Source organism: Pempheris klunzingeri, chromosome 21, assembly GCF_042242105.1.
Source record: "Pempheris klunzingeri isolate RE-2024b chromosome 21, fPemKlu1.hap1, whole genome shotgun sequence".
Lineage (NCBI taxonomy): Eukaryota > Metazoa > Chordata > Actinopteri > Acropomatiformes > Pempheridae > Pempheris > Pempheris klunzingeri.
The window spans coordinates 21,819,157-21,839,925 of NC_092032.1; the positions used below are offsets into that span (position 1 = coordinate 21,819,157).

The 20,769-nt window shown below is 44.3% G+C and overlaps 2 protein-coding genes across 9 annotated transcripts in view; both read right to left on the reverse strand.

Annotated features, from left to right (window-relative positions):
- Positions 1 to 10: 10 nt before the first annotated feature.
- crygn2 (crystallin, gamma N2) lies at positions 11 to 5,548 on the reverse strand. The gene is made up of 7 exons (XM_070852839.1): positions 5,214 to 5,548; positions 4,779 to 4,977; positions 4,468 to 4,657; positions 1,996 to 2,087; positions 1,186 to 1,342; positions 533 to 678; positions 11 to 223 (listed from the first exon to the last, which is right to left on the reverse strand). Exons 4-7 carry the CDS (start codon positions 2,001 to 2,003, stop codon positions 88 to 90), a joined length of 447 nt encoding a protein of 148 aa, XP_070708940.1. The 5' UTR covers positions 2,004 to 2,087; positions 4,468 to 4,657; positions 4,779 to 4,977; positions 5,214 to 5,548; the 3' UTR covers positions 11 to 87.
- A 70-nt stretch (positions 5,549 to 5,618) lies between these two features.
- Positions 5,619 to 20,769, reverse strand: part of LOC139220926 (NLR family CARD domain-containing protein 3-like) — a 32,806-nt gene continuing 17,655 nt past the window's right edge. For 3 of the 8 annotated variants that reach the window (XM_070852820.1, XM_070852810.1, XM_070852809.1), the window contains 16 exons: positions 17,780 to 19,568; positions 17,253 to 17,426; positions 16,348 to 16,512; positions 14,799 to 14,972; positions 13,969 to 14,142; positions 12,925 to 13,098; positions 12,095 to 12,268; positions 11,372 to 11,545; positions 10,837 to 10,871; positions 10,657 to 10,709; positions 9,947 to 9,993; positions 9,136 to 9,353; positions 8,742 to 8,995; positions 7,573 to 7,686; positions 7,322 to 7,463; positions 5,619 to 6,564 (listed from right to left, as the gene is read on the reverse strand). In XM_070852820.1, coding sequence (XP_070708921.1) covers positions 6,074 to 6,564; positions 7,322 to 7,463; positions 7,573 to 7,686; positions 8,742 to 8,995; positions 9,136 to 9,353; positions 9,947 to 9,993; positions 10,657 to 10,709; positions 10,837 to 10,871; positions 11,372 to 11,545; positions 12,095 to 12,268; positions 12,925 to 13,098; positions 13,969 to 14,142; positions 14,799 to 14,972; positions 16,348 to 16,512; positions 17,253 to 17,426; positions 17,780 to 19,568 — 4,352 coding nt within the window. In that variant the 3' untranslated portion in view covers positions 5,619 to 6,073. The remainder of the gene's footprint in view (positions 6,565 to 7,321; positions 7,464 to 7,572; positions 7,687 to 8,741; positions 8,996 to 9,135; positions 9,354 to 9,946; positions 9,994 to 10,656; positions 10,710 to 10,836; positions 10,872 to 11,371; positions 11,546 to 12,094; positions 12,269 to 12,924; positions 13,099 to 13,968; positions 14,143 to 14,798; positions 14,973 to 16,347; positions 16,513 to 17,252; positions 17,427 to 17,779; positions 19,569 to 20,769) is intronic. The other 5 variants (XM_070852811.1, XM_070852812.1, XM_070852813.1 and 2 more) reach the window with 5 other exon arrangements.

Genomic DNA, 20,769 nt, shown 5'->3' on the forward strand with positions numbered 1-20,769 from the left:
CTTATCGTAGTCTGGGTTTATTTATTGTACATGATTACAGTGGTAGAAGTCACTGGAGAGGGAGGGCGGGGGGTCAGAGGTCAGGGTTTAGAAGTAGTTGACGACCCTGCGGATGGACTGGATGTTGGGGTTCTGGGCCTGCCACTCGTTGTGGCTGCAGTAGTCTCCACGCTCCACGATGTACATACGGCCGCGGAAGTTTGGCTCCTCGTACATCACCCAGCTGGAGATGGAGGAAAAACACGATTGGTGGATTTACAACAGCTGGTCAGTATTAATTATTACAGATTCTTCTGCTGGACATTGAATATTTGTTTTGTCTGTAAAATATAATTTCCCACAATCCAGGCTGATACATTTAAATGTCTTGTTTTGTCCAACCAACAGGCCGAAAGTTCATCCTCTGGAAGCCATGAATGTCTGAGCAAAGTTTCAGACAGCCACGCTAGAGGAAGGTTCAGACCATGAGGTCCAACCTGAGACCAGGCCTGACGGGGTGTGTAGTGAAACTGTGCTGGTGTGCTGAACTCACGCTCCGTCTCCGTAGACCTTGACGGAGTTGATGCAGTTCTTGGAGAAGCCGCGGCTCTGCAGGAAGGGGCAGTCATCGCAGATCTCCACACACTGACCGGAGAAGTTACAGGCCTCGAACAGCTCGATGCGATAGTGCTCTCCATGCTGACAGAAAGACGGACAAAACACAGATGAAGTTAGTTTTTAAGAGACCCATCAAGCTGTGTCCGACAGGTCAGATGTGTTTCCTGGTGGAGGTTTCTGTGACTAACTAGCTAACGCTACGCTAACACACGCTAACACACGCTAACACATGAGCACTTGCTAACGATCTATTGTACTTAAGTCGGCAACATTACAAGAACAAGAAACTAAGCTGGAGGCATAATGGAGATGAAAAAAGAATCTATGTTAAAAGAGGAAAGAAATAAAAGTGTAAATCTGAAGGGTTCATCCTCTGGAGAGGGAAACTCTTCAGCTCAGAGTTTTAAGGTTTTAATCCATCTCGTCTATTTTCTGTTTAAAAACCGTGATGTAATTGTGGACCTCGCTGGTTCTGTCACGCTGCTGGATGAGAGGTCAGGGGTCATAGTCATTAGGATTTATCCTCTGGGGACCATGAATGTGATCTGCTGCTGAGAATCTAAACTAGGAGCCATCAAAGGCAGGTACCATGCGGATGGGCTTGCAGGATCCCATGTGGTCATTGTGGGAGTTCCACCTCTGGAACTCGGGGTACTCTCCGTGCTCCAGGATGTACTGCTGGCCCTTGAAGTCGGGGTGATCGTAGCAGATCCAGGCGCCGCTCTCCACACGGATGGAGTTCACCCTGATATTAGATCACATGACAGAAGAGACACCAAATATTAGGGTCACAGCAGAAGTTCTCAAATACTGTTCGAGGCCGTTATTTGATCTGTTCCCCGCTTAATGCAGAACTGTCACTGATACAAACACTGTAAAAACTATTGATCAATCAGCCCAGCGATCACTGAGTGGACGTGTATTTTTAAAGGGTAATTCCGGTATTTTATTTACATACTTTATACATATTACATAGGTTAGAAACAACCAGTAGTGATAATATCACAATAACCCCAATAGATCAATGCAGCAACTCCTGTGTTGAGAATTAAAATGTCTGAAACAGCTGAAAACCTTTTGACCCAACAGATATTTAAACATAATATGTACAAACAGTCCCAGATGTTTTAGAAACACTGGAATTTGACCCTTTGCAGCGTCTCGATACGATTTCAGTACAACTTTATCAGCAGGCTTTTAATAGGAGATAAACTTTACTGGGGAAATTAATTAATTAATTGAGTAATTAAGTGTTGAGGGTTGCTGGCAGCAGCTTAACGGATCAATCAGCAGTACGGCAAAGACGCTAATGAGCGATCATCATCATCATCATCATACTGGAAACAAACATGGCCTCCACAAAATGATCTCATGACTTCATCAGTTTGACTTTCCGACCTGTTCATGAAGCCGCGGTCCTGGAAGTTATCACAGTCACCTCTGACCTCCAGCTTCCTGCCGGTGAAGCATTTCCCCTCGTAGAAGGTGATCTGAAGGAGAAAACACACAAACACGTCATCATTAAACAGTTCAGCCGTAACAAAGGCAAAGCGTCAAAGTGATGCAGACGTAATAATTAGGTGATTAAATGTGAAGTCTGATTGACGATCTGGGTCAGAACAGCATGAATACACAGAGGAACCTTCAAGAACACACTAACTTCAGCTTATCTGACTGTCACAAGTGAAGCTTTTCCACATAATTCATCACGTTTTATTTCTCTGTCCTCTGTTGCACCTGTGACCACACCCAGCTGTGATGTCACGGCGCACTGGCCCCGCCCTGGAGTACACGGCTCCATCACGGCAGGTCGGCAGAGACACTTTAACGCCACCAAAACCCTCAGAAACTCAACAACAAGCAGGCGGAGGACGTTTGGAGAATAAAGTCTGTGACCTGCAGATAGTTTGGCTCCAAATAGCCACTAGATTTTAGCCAGAAGACAAGAGAATAAAACCTAACCACCTGCTTCGCTCCAGCAAGCTCAACCAGACTCAGTTCAAAAATTAAGCAATTTAAGCAAAAAAAGAAAGCCGTTCTCAGTCTGTGTCCTTCGCTGACTTCACATCTGCAGCTTCCAGGTTTCCACTTTTAAAACTCGTTTCTGTTGTTTCCGTCGTGCGGCGGCCGTGTTACTCACCTTTCCAGAGTACTGCGACATCTTTGCCCACTGGATGTTGTCCAACCTGGCCCACAACCACACACACAGTGTAACAGAGAAAAAGTTGGACACCCCAATATATACGGCAGGGGGGCGAGCGAGGGGCGACGTCCCTGCCGGCCGGACAAAAGGCCGGGCTTTAAAGGTTTCTGCTGCCTCGGCGCTTTTCCTTCATCCTGATGTGTCTGCTGATTCTGCTGTGTGTGTGTGTGTGTGTGTGTGAGAGAGTGAGAGAGTGTGTGTGTGTGTGTGTGGACTCAATAGAATGTGCTTGGCCGGAGCTTTGTGGGGTCAATGAATGATACTGCACATGCCAACGCTTCTATAGAGGCAGACGGTGAAAGAACAGAGCTGATAGTCTGTGATGACCACACCTGCAGGACATTTTACCTTTAGAGAAACATCAAGAACACACACACACACACAGTAACACACAGTAACACACACACACAGTAACACACAGTGACACACACCTCATACACACACCTCATACACACACACAGTAACACACACCTCATACACACACCTCATACACACACCTCATACACACACACAGTAACACACACCTCATACACACACATACACACACACAGTAACACACACCTCATACACACACCTCATACACACACACAGTAACACACACCTCATACACACACCTCATACACACACACAGTAACACACACCTCATACACACACCTCATACACACACACAGTAACACACACCTCATACACACACATACACACACACAGTAACACACACCTCATACACACACCTCATACACACACACAGTAACACACACCTCATACACACACCTCATACACACACACAGTAACACACACACATACACACACACATACACACACACAGTAACACACACCTCATACACACACCTCATACACACACACAGTAACACACACACATACACACACACATACACACACACAGTAACACACACACATACACACACACATACACACACACAGTAACACACACCTCATACACACACCTCATACACACACACAGTAACACACACACATACACACACACATACACACACACAGTAACACACACCTCATACACACACCTCACACACACACACAGTAACACACACTCATACACACACAGTAACACACACTCATACACACACACACACACACACACTGTAACACACACACACACACACAGTAACACACACTCATACACACACAGTAACACACACACACACACACACACACACACTGTAACACACACACACACACAGTAACACACACACACACACAATAACACACACACTGTAACACACACACACACACACACACACACACACACAGTAACACACACACACTGTAACACACACACACACACTGTAACACACACACACACAGTAACACACACACTGTAACACACACACACACACACACACACACACTCTTGGTGCTTTTACCGTCTTCAACAAATGAACAAACTAAACTGAGGAGGTGGAGAACCTCATTAGAACCATATGGTTCTAAATGCAGTGGTTCTAGATACCCCCCCCCCCCCCCCGAAGATTTGTTTGATTCACCATGAAAGCAGGTGATGAGCAGCCATGTTGAATGTTGCTAATAGCTTAGCCTCCTGCTAACGTTAGCAAAAGGCAGCAGCTAATTCCAGTCCATGTTTATCTAGCTAACGCTAAAGCTAAAGCTAAAGCTAAAGCTAACCTCACCTCACAGGCCCACAGTCTGCTGGAACCGGATCTGAAACACCTTCAGGGTGATGGAGGAGTGTCTGCTCGACCAGTGGGCGGGGCTTAGGACAGGTGAGAGGGGAGCTGCAGAAGATCAGTGGCTTTTGTTGCCTTTTCCAGATTTCTGCCTTTAAAGGTGATTCACAGCGTCTTCTAAATAGAATGCGTCCTGCAGACAAAGAGGAAGAAATAATCAGAATCAATACTTTCAATAAAGTTTTCAACAGAAAACTAACAGTTTGCACTCGGTGTGATAAACCGTCGTGTCCCGTCAGGATAAAACAACAAACCTGAGCTTCTTGTTGCTGGAAAACTGAACGAATGGTCCAAAAAGCAGTTCTTCCTCCCAGTTAGCGAAGCAGGAGTGTTAGGATTAACCTCCTGTCAGGCTGAGCAGGGGTCAGTGCAGGTGTCTGGACGGACACAGGTGAAGGAAGCGAGGAACAGGTGCAGACAATCACAGAGGGCAGGAAGTGAGGCAGAACAGGACTACAAAATAAAACAGGAAGAGCAACACGAATCAGAATCAGGTTCATTGTCGTTATACAGCAAAGTACAGTGAGATTCGTCAACAAGACAATAAATAGAGATAGAAGACAGAAGACGGAGAACAAAACCAAGTCAGTGTTCAGACTCCTCAGGCTCCGAGGAACACGATGACAACAACAACACTTCCTTCATTACTGAACAAAACAATAGTTCAGTTACAGTTCAGTGCCGTTTACTTCGATAGCGTCACTGGTAATTATCCTCTGCAGCAGAACCAAGAGAAGCTGACATGGTCCTTAAACTGATGTTGGAGCTTCTGACAGGCCGCGTTTCTTCTTCTGCTGCTTTAAATGTGTTTCTTGGATGTACTTCCTGCTTTGTTGTGCTGCAGCCCAGAACGGACAAACGGGGCCTTTTCCATTTTATCATTGTTGTGGTCAAATGTTCTTGAATTTGGTGTCATGAGTCCAATGTTTGGAGGCAGAAGAGGAAGACCATGTCGTGTTGTGACAAACAGAGGATCAGCTGACTGCAGTCTGCTACCTCACCACTAGATGCTGCTAGATCCCACAGTCGGGTCCTGATCAGTTTTACCAAGTTTGCATGAAGGTGACATAGAAGAAGAAAAATAAAGTCTGATATCTGTTGGAGCACCATTTTATTACATTAAAAGTCACGTTCAAACACAGAAAGACGTCTGACTGTTGCCTGTGTGGACCAGTTTGATGTGGCGCCACACAGTTCAGACAGAGCAGTGAATTTGAGAGGCTGCACAGTTGGACACAAAGTCAGTGGAAAGATGCTGATGTCCACACAAGACGGAAAGATTTCAGGTTTCTCCTGATTCCACTGGCCCTTTTCTGGCTTTGCTTAGTCAAAAGACATTATATGGAACATACATGAGCAGTTAACTACTGAACAACATGACTCCTCACAACACTCGGTTCAGTTGGTTTTTTTCCTTCCTTTGGCTTTAAAAGGTCTTTGATCTCTTTTAGTTCATGTCCTTCGTGTTAAAAACAGAAGAGAACGTCTCATTTAAAGATTATGATTAATAATAGAATTCATCGTCACCCTCCAGTTTCCTGCTGGTGCTTCAGCTCAGGTTCAGCTGTCTGGAAAGAAGTGGATCCACCTCACAGAGAGCGGCGATCAGGACTGAGCTGGCTTCCTGTCCCTTTCTTCGCACCATGTCGATCACATCCCGTGCTTTTTCTGGTCCGTCTTTTATTCTGGCCGACTGCATTTCCTCATCATTTATAACCCCACATTCGAGAAGTTTATCCAGAAGCTGGTTCAGAACAGGATCAGACACCCTGTTTATAAACTCTGTCCGAGCTGAGAGCAGGCTGCTTTCTGCTGGGACCCTGTCCTCTGCTGGGACCCTGTCCTCTGCTGGGAACCTGCTGTCTGCTGGAACCCTGCTGTCTGCTGGGAACCTGTCCTCTGCTGGGACCCTGCTGTCTGCTGGGAACCTGTCCTCTGCTGGGACCCTGCTGTCTGCTGGGAACCTGTCCTCTGCTTGAACCCTGTTATCTGCTGGGACCCTGTCCCCTGTTGGGACGCCGCTGTCTGCTGGACCGGGACCTGGAAGATAGACCAGTGGTCAGCAGGCTTTTCCCTTTAGACAGAGCTCATAGAAAGAATTAGAACAGGACCTAAACTGACTTCTTTAGTTCCTTCTTTAGTTAACTGGCATCAAATTAATCAGCAGCTGTTTTCATCACTGAATTATTAATTTGACATTTTTCAGTCAAAAAAGTCAAACATGCATACATACATACGTACAGATCCAGTTTGTCTAATGTGAAGATTTTCTCAGTTTTTCATCAAAAGTATGGAATTAGAGTTGGATTTTTGATCATCATTTGTGCAAAACAAAACATTTGAAGATGTTGCCTTGGAAACCGGGATGGGTGTTTTTTTTTTTTTTACTATTCTTACATTTATAGACCAAACCAATGATTTGATTCAGTGAGAAATTAAAGGGGAGATTTAATGAAAAGAATGATCAGGCAGGTTTTTAGGGATCTTTCTCTGAGTCGTCTACGGTCACACGGTGCAACAGGGAAAATAACATTTTAAAGAATGTATCTGTCCACAAACAAAGTCCCAGTTCCTCTGGATGAGGCACAGACGGCTTAAATGGAACTATTCTCCATTGGCGCAGACTCAGATTAAACATTGGGGGAGTATGCCGATCATGCTCTTAGTGTATTTGTTTCAGTTTAATTGTGCGATAATTAATATCTGTTTTGTTTCAGACATGGAAAATCCCCTATATTCTATACTTTTCCGTTGTACTGCCGGGTGGAGCGATGCTGCAGGTGGATGAAGACCTTACCAGTCAGATTAACTACACGCTTCCAGACCTCCGTCTGTCTTTGGTCCTGGACCGCCAAAGTCACCGTTGTTCTGTTTGCCGGCAGCCAGATCTCGAACGTTGGATAGTAATTTGGTCCAAACTCCAGATCAAACTCTTCTTCCTGAAAACCAAAGTGTTTCTCTAATAAGTAAACTGAAGGTAACCAGCAGCAGTTTATGAATCATGTCAGTATGTTACAGCACTAACAGAGTTTTATCTGAGGTGCTCACCGGAGGCTGGACGTGACTGGCCTGAGGACACTGAAGAGTGTAACTTTGGTCCTTGATGAGTTTACATTTAGACGAAGTGTTGATGTTCACATAAGGCTGCTGTTGTACACTGACCTTAAGAGACATCACAACATGTTTAACATTTAAGTCAGAGGGGTTTTGTACAAAGATATTTTCCTGAGTTTATGTGAAGAAGAGGCTTCATCAGTCTGTGTTGGACACATCAGGTGGAGATCTTCCAAAGTCTGTGAGGCACAAAGTTCTGTCTTTGTGCTAAAGTAGCACAACAAAGGTCTTCCCATGCAATCAGTAGACTCAGGGACTGTTTGGACAATAGCGATTGGTCTGTTTTCATAATTTCGGTAAATATACTGATGTGGTAACATCCTACATTAACCTCTTGGGCTGATTGTTGCTGTATTTAGACACTGATGAACTGTGAAAATGTGTATGTGCCATCTGAGTCAGAGACATAAAACAATGATAGAAAAATAAGCACACGCCTGTAAGAGTGAAGAACTGCGTAAGGCGGCCAAATACAATTTTGAGTCAAAAAAACTAAAGCTGACCACAAATACACATTACTGAAGAAACTCAAGGCCAATGAGAGCACAGGTGTAACTATAAATCACATTTTCCTGACACAGATTCTAATAATCCAGTTATGGCCAGTTCCCAAATCTGACAGAGTTGAGGTGAGGACCCTGCTGGCCCTGAGCTGGCAGCAGATGCAGATGAACTTCCTACAGTCATCACTGATATCAGAAGGTAAGGAAGGCAAACCGCCACCATGTTTTAAGTCCGCTGCCATAATCTGTGTGCCACAGCAACCAGAGTCACCAGAGTCATCAGAGTCAGTAGCAAATAAAAGATGGAAACAAACTTTCTTTAAACCCAGACTGGAACACCTCAAGAAGGCCATACATGTCTAAAAAGCAGTGTTACTGGTGCTGAGAAGATCACGAGGTTGGTTAGTTTTATCTAAATATATTGGAAAAACAGTTTTGTGATAAGTGCAGCAGCTGTCCTGTTTGGAGGGCGAAGGATCAGGTTTTCTTCCTGATCTCCACTTGATGTGTCTGAGACTGTTGAAGCTATGGATTCTGTCCTCTGAAAGGACATTAAGAACAGGTTTGGACTGACAGCTGTACCATCACATGAAGCTTTACCTCGGCCAGAGGGATGTTCCTCGGCAGGAGAAACACATTGAGTTTTTGCCTCTGTGGTCCGAGGAACAGCAGAACTTGGCTGCTAACTGGTCTTGGGTTCCACAACCATTTAACGGCGTCCCACACGAGGCCAAAGAGAGAGAGGTGAGAGACCTTCACGACCACATGAGTGTCTGTGACCTCCAGCGGCTCCAGGACGCTCATCCCTTCATCGGCGATGTGGACGACAGACAGCAGGCCTTCAGGCAGCGGAGCTGTGGAGACTCAGAGCTGTTAAAGTCCTGTTTTAGTGACGGCAACCTCATTACAGCCTTAAGGGGCACTAACACAGCACAGAGAGTTTAACAGCGCTCTAACTAAACTCTCCAGCCACAAACCACAGGAGCGTCCTCACCATCCACAGTGTCACAGTGTGGGAGGTGGAGCTGACGGACAGCAGCATCCTCTGAACTCTGGATGCTGAACAGCAGCCCTGCAGCCATCTTCCCAGCTGACAGGAGGAGGCTCTCGTCCCATTGGACAGTCCGGTACATCAGCTCCGCCTCCTGAGCCATAACGAACACCAGTCCGGTCAAAGCACACTGGAACACACCTGGACCGGGACACCTGAACCTGGAGGACACACAGGGACCGTTACAACGAGCGTTCAGCCGCTGGTCACATGATCTGCTGACGGGTGTTCTTGCACAGGGAAAGTGGTTGTGGTGGAAGCATGGCAGCACCCAGGGGACCTCTGTCTGTCAGTCAGCACAGCAGACATGTTGGCTGGGATGTGATCTTTAAGACTGGTGGGACACATCGCCGCCCTCCATCTTTATCTGTGTGTAGAAGCTGGAGCCAAACAGATGAATGGTGAAATGTCTGATGTTGGTTTTAACCGTGGCACGTGGTGATGCCGTAGTGTGGCTATAAGACATCCGTCCGATTGTTTTGACCTGGAACCTCTCACTTTGTCTTCCATTAGACAAACAACCAATCAGAGCACCGAGACCGGCTGATTTTAGGCCGGCCCGACAGAGGAGGGGCACGGGGTTGGGACCACAGAGCGCTCTGAAGGAGGAATGAGGCGGCTGGATTGGTTTGGATTCTACAACCACTTTTCTAAACGAGGTCCTGACCGCTGGGACTGCTCGTGTGTTTGTTTGGACACAAAACTTGATGAATCATGTAAGAAGTTGGAACAGTTGTAGATTGTAGATGATTACCTGTATGAAGACTCAGGTGTCTGTTCAGGTGAGAAGGAAAATGGAGCCTGGAATTAAAGAAGGTACAAAGGCAGTTCGTCGTTAGAGATCCTCCCTAAAATGAGAATGAGAATACAGTCCAGAGAAAGAGGCCTTGTTCCTTCTGAAACTGTGACTCCATCACATCAAATGTCCTTCAGTCGTCACACGTGCTCATGTGTGGCAGGTTTGGTGCTTCTGTTCATTAGCTAAAGGACAGTTTCACATTTTTTCATGTCTGTCTTACAATACAAAACATCACTCTGGTGCTGTAGTAGACAGTTATTAATATGAAGGAACAGAGCACAATATAACTTCTATTGCAATAACTGTTTTGTTTCTGTGGTAACAGGCATTTGGAAAATACATAAAAAACAACAATGAACAAAACAACAGTCTTTTGAAAGCGGAATTGAGTTTTTGGAGCAGTGTATCAGATTATCTTAATAAATTGCTTCAGAGAGAAACTTATTGGATCTTTACATTTGATGCTTTGGTGTATCCAGGTCTTAATAAGGAAATGGCTTACGTGATTATGCTGTTTCAGGAGTTCAGGATACTGTACTTAACAAACAAGTAAGAATAATTTCTGTTTGCAGTTGCGATACAGTACAATTTTTCCAGTGGTGGAACCCCAATAACTGTCCAAGTATCACGTCATATGATGGAGGACTTCACTGCCCCTTTCTCACCGTTTCGGCGTCTGACAGGTTTTCTCTCACATCCAGTTTTGCATCATCATCATCTGTAAAAGACAAGAATGGAAATGAATATTTTTTTTAAATATGTTGTACAACAAGCACATGATCTCATAAAATCAGATTTTAATGAACAACAGTTTGCTGAATTGGGGACTTTGTTTCGATACTCACATTGTTTGGCAGCTGTGATCAACTCACCACTGATCCTGCAGGGATGAACACAACCCCAAAGTTAATGATCCAGTTTGAAAGAATTATTCATTGTTTGGGTCAGCCGGCTTCACGGTGCTGCCACGAGCAAACTGATCAAACTACTACTCATGGTAACGCTCATGGTGTCTGCTGCATGACAGGAAATAACTGGTCATTAGTCTGAATCCAAAGAACATCACAGCAGACAAAACAAACAAGAAATGAATCCTCAAACGTCTGACAGGAACTTTTCATCTTGTATTTTGAGGTAGAATCAAAGAACACACAGATGAAACGAACCATGAGAGGAAAGATACTCTACTCAAAGGGGAAAATCACTGATTTGTTGTGTTAGCCCTGGGCAGTGGTAAAGTTCTCGTCAAACACTTCTGACCTCCCTGAAGAGGCACCTCTGGCTTGTTGGGGTGTTGACACAGTGGAGGGTTGAACTGGAGGGACACCTCATTAAATACTGCTGAACCAGCATGGACCAGCAGTCAGACCCCCTACTGACCTCAGAGTCTCCAGTCTGCAGTCTGAACTCTTCACAAGATCAGACAGCAGCTTCACTCCTGAGTCCTGCAGGTCGTTGTAGTCCAGGTCCAGCTCTCTCAGATGGGAGGGGTTGGACTTAAGAGCTGAGGCCAGAGGAGCACAGCTGACCTCTGACAGACTGCAGTCCCACAATCTGAATAAAGAAGAAATGATGATGATGATGAAGATGATGATGATGATGATATCAGCCTTCTGCAGACATCATCCAAATGTCAGCACAGCATTCAGAGAAGTATTCATGTCATATTGATCAATAACATGCTGCTGATCTCAGTCAAGTCCACTATAGGTGTGTTTGTAACCAAAGAAATATTTCTACTGTATCAGTTTAAAACAAATATGAGTTCAGAGAATCTTTTTTATACAGATGTGATCATTTACAAATAATTACTGTAACAACAAACACTGAACATTTTCTGCTGATTCAAAGTCAATTTTACGCATTTTTATTTATTTGCATCTACTTTTATTATCTTTTACATACAATTTTGATGTTTCTATCTCTTGATTTTATTATGTTGTCCCCATGAAGCACTTTGAATTGCTTTGTGTCTCAATGGTGCTATATAAACAAATTTACCTTTGCCCTTTCAAATGTAAGTTATGTATGAACATAAATTATGTTCTTTTGTTAAGTTCGCATATAAAATCAACAATAGTGACAGAGAGTCAGTGAACTGACCTCAGAGTCTCCAGTCTGCAGTCTGGACTCTCCAGAAAACCACACAGCAGCTTCACTCCTGAATCCTGCAGCTTGTTCTCACTCAGCTGCAGATCTCTCAGATGGGAGGGGTTGGACTTCAGAGCTGAGACCAGATGAGCACAGCTGACCTCTGACAGTCTGCAGCACCTCAATCTGAATAAAGAATAAATGATGGAGACAAACATTCAGTCATAATATGAGCTTTTCCCTAAAAGGAGCAGAGAGACTTTCTCATAGTTACTGTGGATCAGCATCATGTCCACCTTCTACAGACATCATCCAAATGTCAGCACAACATTCAGACACCTATTGATGATCAATAACATGCTGCTGATCTCAGTCAAGTCTGGAATCAGAGGATCAGTTCTACATTGGTCCTTTAAACAGCTGCATTTAGAAACAGGCTCTGATCTCTGAGAGTCCCTCTATATATGAGTGAGTGTGTTCTGAAGATCAATGTCAGTGATCAGACATTATTGGTGAACACACTGAAATCAACAGAAACCAAAGAAATGTTTCTACTTCAGTGAGTAAACTTGATCAGTTTAAAACAGATATTAGTTCAGAGGTTCTTCTGGATTCAGATGTGACCATTTACCAACAATTCTAAACATTCATTCCCTCTAAAACTAAGAGAGAACATTTCCTACACTTTCTTCAAGAAGCACAAACCTGTTGTGACTGCTCACTCAACTCAGAAAGGAAATGTACAACTTCATGCATCTTAGTTATATATGAAGAGAAATGAGGTTCAGTTGTTAACTGAACACATCAGATCAACAATAGTGACAGAGAGTCAGTGAACTGACCTCAGAGTCTCCAGTCTGCAGTCTGGACTCTCCAGAAAACCACACAGCAGCTTCACTCCTGAATCCTGCAGCTCGTTCTCACTCAGCTGCAGATCTCTCAGATGGGAGGGATTGGACTTCAGAGCTGAGACCAGAGGAGCACAGCTGACCTCTGACAGACTGCAGCACCTCAATCTGAATAAAGAATAAATGATGTAACTTTAGAAGACGATGTTCACTGAAATCATTCAGCGTTTAATAATCAGCTCAGAGCTGAAGAAGGTTTAGAACGGAGACGTTTAGTAAATCTCCAAACAGCTGAAGCCAACAGGATGCAGGTTAAACAGTGTAAAATACAAACAGTGACACTGAGCTCTCATTAATATTCATGACAACGTGCCGCTTCTTCAGTAAAGACGCAGTGACGTCACCTCTTCAACTCTGCAGCTCCACCAGTGGCTCCATCTCTACAAACTCATGTTGTGCAGCCAAACACAATAAAAACCCTCAGAAACTGATTTAAGATTCGACTCCAGATCCCAAACTTCTGAAAGATGCCAAAGATGTCAGGATGGATTTAGAGGAAAAGACACTTTAGCATTAACATACTGAGTGTGGTTCAGTATCACAAGTTTATTCAATTCAATTATTTAATTCAATGTATTTGTATAGCCCAATATCACAACAGAGTGTCTCACAGTGCTTTACAAAGTTCATTGAAATAAACAAGAAATGTAAGCAAACAAACAATCGAATAAAGAGTCCAACAGTCGATGAGGCCAATGGATCAGTCCGAGGCATCACCTGCCCTTTATGACCCTCCTTCTTCGGGAAGGAAAAACTCAAAAAACCCAGTGGGAAAAGAGAAACCTCCGGGAGCACCACAGTGAAGGAGAGATCCAGCTCCCAAGGACGGAGAGGCTATATCCTCGGACAAACGCACATCCATTGGCTGATAAATTTAATAACAGCAATAATAATAATAATAATTTCACAAGTTTAACGTTACCACAACCTTCACATCATATTAATCTGAGCACAGAAGTCAAACCTGGTGTTTAGTACCTCAGAGTCTTCAGTCTGCAGTCTGGACTCTCCAGAAAACCACACAGCAGCTTCACTCCTGAATCCTGCAGCTCGTTGTAACTCAGCTCCAGATCTCTCAGATGGGAGGGGTTGGACTTCAGAGCTGAGACCAGATGAGCACAGCTGACCTCTGACAGACTGCAGCACATCAATCTGAATAAAGAATAAATGATGGAGACAAACATTCAGTCATAATATGAGCTTTTCCCTAAAAGGAGCAGAGAGACTTTCTCATAGTTACTGTGGATCAGCATCATGTCCACCTTCTACAGACATCATCCAAATGTCAGCACAACATTCAGACACCTATTGATGATCAATAACATGCTGCTGATCTCAGTCAGGTCTGGAATCAGAGGATCAGTTCTACATTGGTCCTTTAAACAGCTGCATTTAGAAACAGGCTCTGATCTCTGAGAGTCCCTCTATATATGAGTGAGTGTGTTCTGAAGATCAATGTCAGTGATCAGACATTATTGGTGAACACACTGAAATCAACAGAACCCAAAGAAATGTTTCTACTTCAGTGAGTAAACTTGATCAGTTTAAAACAGATATTAGTTCAGAGGTTCTTCTGGATTCAGATGTGACCATTTACCAACAATTCTAAACATTCATTTCCTTTAAAACTAAGAGAGAACATTTCCTACACTTTCTTCAAGAAGCACAAACCTGTTGTGACTGCTCACTCAACTCAGAAAGGAAATGAACAACTTCATGCATCTTAGTTATATATGAACAGAAATGAGGTTCAGTTGTTAACTGAACACATCAGATCTACAATAGTGACAGAGAGTCAGTGAACTGACCTCAGAGTCTCCAGTCTGCAGTCTGGACTCTCCAGAAAACCACACAGCAGCTTCACTCCTGAATCCTGCAGCTCGTTCACACTCAGCTCCAGATCTCTCAGATGGGAGGGGTTGGACTTCAGAGCTGAGAGCAGATGAGCACAGCTGACCTCTGACAGTCTGCAGTCCTTCAATCTGAATAAAGAATAAATGATGTAACTTTAGAAGACGATGTTCAGTGAAATCATTCAACGTTTAATAATCAGCTCAGAGCTGAAGAAGGTTTAGAACGGAGACGTTTAGTAAATCTCCAAACAGCCAAACACAATAAAAACCCTCAGAAACTGATTTAAGATTCGACTCCAGATCCCAAACTTCTGAAAGATGCCAAAGAACAAAAGTCATCTCCAATATTTCTGTTAGGAACAGTGGAGTCATAAAATCACAGCTTCTTCAGTTTAAACTCTTCAGTCACTAGAAGCATCAGAAAGCTTCAGAAACATGTTGGAAAAAGAAAATCCTGAATATATTTGTTATTGTCTGATAGTTGAAACAGAGATTATTGATCTGTTCTTTGTATGCATGTCTTTTTTATTACCACTTATTTAAACCATGACGGGAACATGAGATGAAAATCAGCTGTTTAAGAGGTTCAGAGTGAATCCTTCTGTGCACATTGATCTTTATTACAGTTTGAAATGTGCAGCTCAACATTTCTCTGCTGCAGACAATGGACTAAACCACTGAAGAAGAAAACAGACTGAAACAAGCTTTTATGGTCTTTTAATGCATCTTCTCTTCAGCTTGAACTGTTTATGTTCTTGTGCTTTTATCATCTTTTACCTGCAGTTTAATGTCTTGTTTCTATTGTGCTTTCTGTCCCTGGAAGCACTTTGAATTGTGTAGCTGCCATTGAAGTCAGCTTTGTAACTGAAGTTCATTTAATTACTTTTGAGTTAAAAACAGGAATGATTTAGTTAATAAATAGATGTTTTGTTGTTTTATATAAATAAGTTTAAAGGATTCAGAAACACACAATGGTGAATGTTGTTAAAAGGGAACCTTTCTGTTTACCTTGTTGGGGTCAGGTCAGTTTTTGTAGACGCACTATATCAATCACCACATGAAGCTGCTGATGCTGTGAGTGAATGAGAGCACTGAAGAAGAGCACATTGTTTTCTTCTGGAAGTTTTCTCCCCAAAGGTTCATGCAGCCAATGAGGAATGAAGTCTGTGTCTATTTACATTGTGCTGTTGTTTGAGTTTATCATGCATTTCTTTAATAGTCATCTTCTGAATTTGTGCTCAGACTCATATATTTGTATATGACTTTGTATTTTGGCATTGACGGCATTGGCTTCATCATTTCACCTCTTGGGGAATAAAAAGACACCTTGTCGTCCATGATCAAACTGGAGTCTGAAAGGAGCCGTACAAATAAATGTGCCTGCTTTATGTATTCAGACACTCAGTGTGGATCAGTAGGATATCAGCCTTCTGTCTGCAGCTCAGTGGCACAACCTTCACATCATATCAACCTGAACACACAAGTCAAACGTGGTGTTTAGTACCTCAGAGTCTCCAGTCTGCAGTCTGGACTCTCCAGAAAACCACACAGCAGCTTCACTCCTGAATCCTGCAGGTCGCCTCCCCTCAGCTGCAGCTCTCTCAGGTGGGAGGGGTTGGACTTCAGAGCTGAGGCCAGAGGAGCACAGCTGACCCCCCAGGCGTCCAGGCTGAACAAACAATACATAATGTAGATGAACCCTGACTGAAGCTTTTATAGAAAAATGTTTTTGTTCAGAAAGCTGGTGAACTTTCAGAAACAACCTTTTCTTGTGTCTCACTTGAAAATGAAAGGTTTAATACAGGCCTCTAGTTATTTAGGACATCAGTGTCTCGGGGTGGTTTTTCTAGCAGTGATTGTAATGGATGCTGGAAAACATCCACCTTAAAAAGACATGTTAATGATGAGTCTGACAGGGTGAAGCTTGCACTCAAAGCAGTCCTTAAAGATGTAGCAGGGACTGGGTCAGGACAGCACCTGGTAGACTGACTGTCATTCAACAGTCTATATAATTGTTGATCAGGTGTAGTGGTGAACATCGACTTGTTTCTGCTACGACGGCTCATGTTGCTGTCAGCATCTAAGACAATGGCTGCTCTACCTGAGGTGATGTTGTTGTTAAAGAACATTTAAAATCCCTCACATCCAGTTGAAGATATTTGGCTCAGGCCTTCACTGACAGAGGCAGGACTGAGATACCAGTGTATGGAAATGAGCTCCTCTTACATCTTCACTGACTGAAGGACCAAACAGTGACTCTGTGGAAGCTGCACAACCGTCCTGTCAAACACTCCATTTATCACCTTTTTCTCACTAATGTTCAGCCATTTGGAACGAAGAGATAATTTCTGAAGAAACTTCTTCAGGTGTTTAAAGTGATGAACTACTATGATAAATTCATGAACTGACCGCAGAGTCTCCAGTCCACAGTTTGGACTCTCTAGTCCAGCAGACAGCTGCTTCACTCCAGACTCTTTCTGCTGATCAAGACGCAGCTCCAGCTCTCTCAGATGGGAGGGGCTGGACTTCAGAGCTGAGGCCACGATTTCATAGTGACTCTCTGAGAGAGAACAGCCAGACAGCCTGTCATGAAACAGAAATTACAAAGCATCATATTATAAAAGAGGACACCTGATATTGATATCATGCATGTGATGACGGAATAGTTTAACATTTCCTGATTGGAGCTTTGCTTTGACATCACACCTCTGCAGTGCAGCATTTGTTTTACCAGGGCTGTATGAGGCCTCCATCACCCAAAGGAAGGTAGATAGAAGAACAGCAACAATATTACAATTATTAGAAATAAGCAGAAGGCTGTGATCATTTATTTGACAGCTAGAAAACAAAACCAACTGAAGAGTCAATGTTTTCTTTTGTTGTCAAAGTATTTGAAACAACTCAAGAACAAACAGAACACTATTTTAAGAACTTACCGAACTTTTCTGCAGTTCCTGACAGCTGGAATCAGCCTCCGTCGTCCCTCCTCTGATGTGTTGTACTTCTCCAGGTCCAACTCCTCCAGAACCTCCTCTGACATCTGCAGCATGTAGGCCAGAGCTGAGCAGTGGATCTCTGAGAGCTTCTTCTTTAATCTCTTCCCTGACTTCAGGAACTCTTGGATCTCCTGATGGACTGAGTGGTCGTTCATCTCCGTCAGACAGTGGAAGATGTTGATGCTTCTTTCAGGAGAGGTGCTGGTCTTCTTCTCCTTCAGGATGTTGATGGCTCTCTGGATGACTTCTGGACTGTTGTCTGTCCGACCCAGCAGGCCTCCTAAGAGTCTCTGGTTGGACTCCACAGAGAGGCCATGAAGGAAGCGGACAAACAGGTCCAGGTGGCCATTTTTGCTTTGAAGGGATCTCTCCATGGCTCTCTTCAAGAAGACATCCAGGGATGAGTGATCATAGTCTTTTCCCAGGAAGTCCTTCAGCACCTCTGTGTTCCTGTTGGTGTAACAGTGGAACATGTAGACTGCAGCCAGAAACTCCTGAACGCTCAGGTGAACGAAGCAGTAGACTGTTTTCTGGAAGATCACACTCTCTCTTTTGAAGATCTCGGTACAAACTCCTGAGTACACCGAGGCCTCTGTGGCGTCCAGACCGACCTGCTCCAGGTCTTCCTGGTAGAACATGATGTTTCCTTTCTGCAGCTGTTCAAACGCCAGCCTCCCCAGCTTCAGGAGAACGTCCCCGTCAGCCTCCATCAGCTCCTGTGGACTCGTCTCATGTCCCCCCTCGTACTTCTGCTTCTTCCTCTTTGTCTGAACCAGCAGGAAGTGTGAGTACAGGTCAGTCAGGGTCTTGGGCAGCTCTCCTCTCTGGTCTGTAGTCAACATGTGCTCCAGAACTGTGGCAGTGATCCAGCAGAAGACTGGGATCAGACACATGATGTGGAGGCTCCTGGAGGCCTTGACGTGTGAGATGATCCTGCTGGACAGATCTTCATCACTGACTCTCCTCCTGAAGTACTCCTCCTTCTGGGCGTCAGTGAAGCCTCGTACCTCTGTTACCCTGTCAACACATGCAGGAGGGATCTGATTGGCTGCTGCAGGTCTGGAAGTGATCCAGACGAGAGCCGCTGGAAGCAGATTCCCCTTGATGAGGTTTGTCAGCAGCACGTTGACTGACGACTTCTGGGTGACGTCAGAAACGACCTCCTCGTTGTTGAAATCCAGTGACAGTCTGCTTTCATCCAGGCCGTCAAAGATGAACAACAGTTTACAGACGGCGAGCTTCTCTGCGGTGACCTTCTGTAACGTTGGATGGAAAACATGGAGCAGCCTGAGAAGACTGAGCTGCTCGTCTCTGATCAGGTTCAGCTCCCTGAACGAAAGCAGAACCACCAGACTGACATCTTGGTTTTCCAAACCCTCCGCCCAGTCCAGAGTGAACTTCTGCACTGAGAAGGTTTTTCCAACGCCGGCGACGCCGTTCGTCAGAGCGACTCTAATGTGTCCCCACTGGCCAGGTAAGGCTTTAAAGATGTCCTGGCACTTGATTGGAGCGTCATGGAGGGTCTTCTTCTTGGAAGTCGTCTCCAGCTGCCTCACCTCATGTTGGGTATTAACCTCTTCGCTCTGCCCCTCTGTGATGAAGAGCTCAGTGTAGATTGTGTTGAGGAAGGTTCCACTTCCTGCTTCATCACTTCCTTCAGTCACACGTTCACATCTCCTCCTCAGGCTGATCTTATGTTCATCTAGAACCTCCTGCAGACCACCATTCACTAAAAAAGAGAGAAAGATTGAAACAAAGCAAAGACAGTTTGACGATGTGCTGGTTGTTTTCATGACCCATAAAAATGATGAATATAAGAAAATGAATAAAGTCCACGTTTGGAGTTTTTCCCTTGTTTCCAGTGTCTCTCCTTGTCTGGGTTTGTGTATTGTGTAGCTCCTTTGCTCACTCTCCCTGCTGAACACCTGTGCTCACCTGTTCCTGGCCTGTTACTGTGTTCCCTTGTGCCTCAGGATAACCCTTCAGCTGCCTTTCTGTCCTCCTGCTTGCATCCAACGCTTGTGCAGCTCCAGCCTGCTCACAGCATCCACTCTAACTACTTTGTCCTCTGCCATCACCAGCCATTCACCTCTCAGATTCATCTTATGACTGAAGCTCAGTCATGTAGTTACGGTCAGTCACTGCCTCTGTACATGTTTTTTGTTTGTCCTCCACCATAGTGTTTTAGCCCGGAGCCCTTTCTTCACCCAGGAGCTGGTGCAGCTTCTGGTTCAGGACCATTGTGCCTGGATTACTCCAACTGGCTCCTGGCTGCTCAGCCTGCACGATCCATCTGACCTCTGAAGCTCATCCAGAATGCAGCAGCCGGCTGGTTTCAACCTTTCCAAGTTCTCCCACACTGCACAGCTCCTCTGCAACCTGGACTGGCGACCGTTGGCCGATTCAAGTCCCTTGTACTTGCATATTGTGCTGCCAATGGGTCACGCTCGTACTATTTCCAGAACATGATAAAACAAGACCCCCCCAGCCCATCCACTGTGCTCTGATGATTGGGGTGCTACTCCCTTACTATCTTCAGATCTGGCAGTTCACTTCTGTCTGAGTCAGGCATCATTAATGTAGTCTATCTGAGTTCTACTACACTGTAAAGAGGACCTCCTTGGCTTTCTAGTGATTATACACACATGGGGTTCTGTTGTTTCAAAAGGGCAGGAACAGAAAAATAACCTGTTTTAAGGCAGTGAGTTGTTTAAGTGATGACATTTATAAAGAAGTATTTCTGTTCTCCATCAGGATGTTGTTATATTTGATGAGGATGGAGAGAGCCGGGCAGTAGAGCAGGTTGATTACTGTTAAAGTGTATTGTTTTATCATTGATAGATTGCTGCTTGTAATGTTCTCTTTGTGGAAAAGACTGACAACGTTCACTACAAGGAATATTTCACTAAAAATATAATTTTGAGATATTT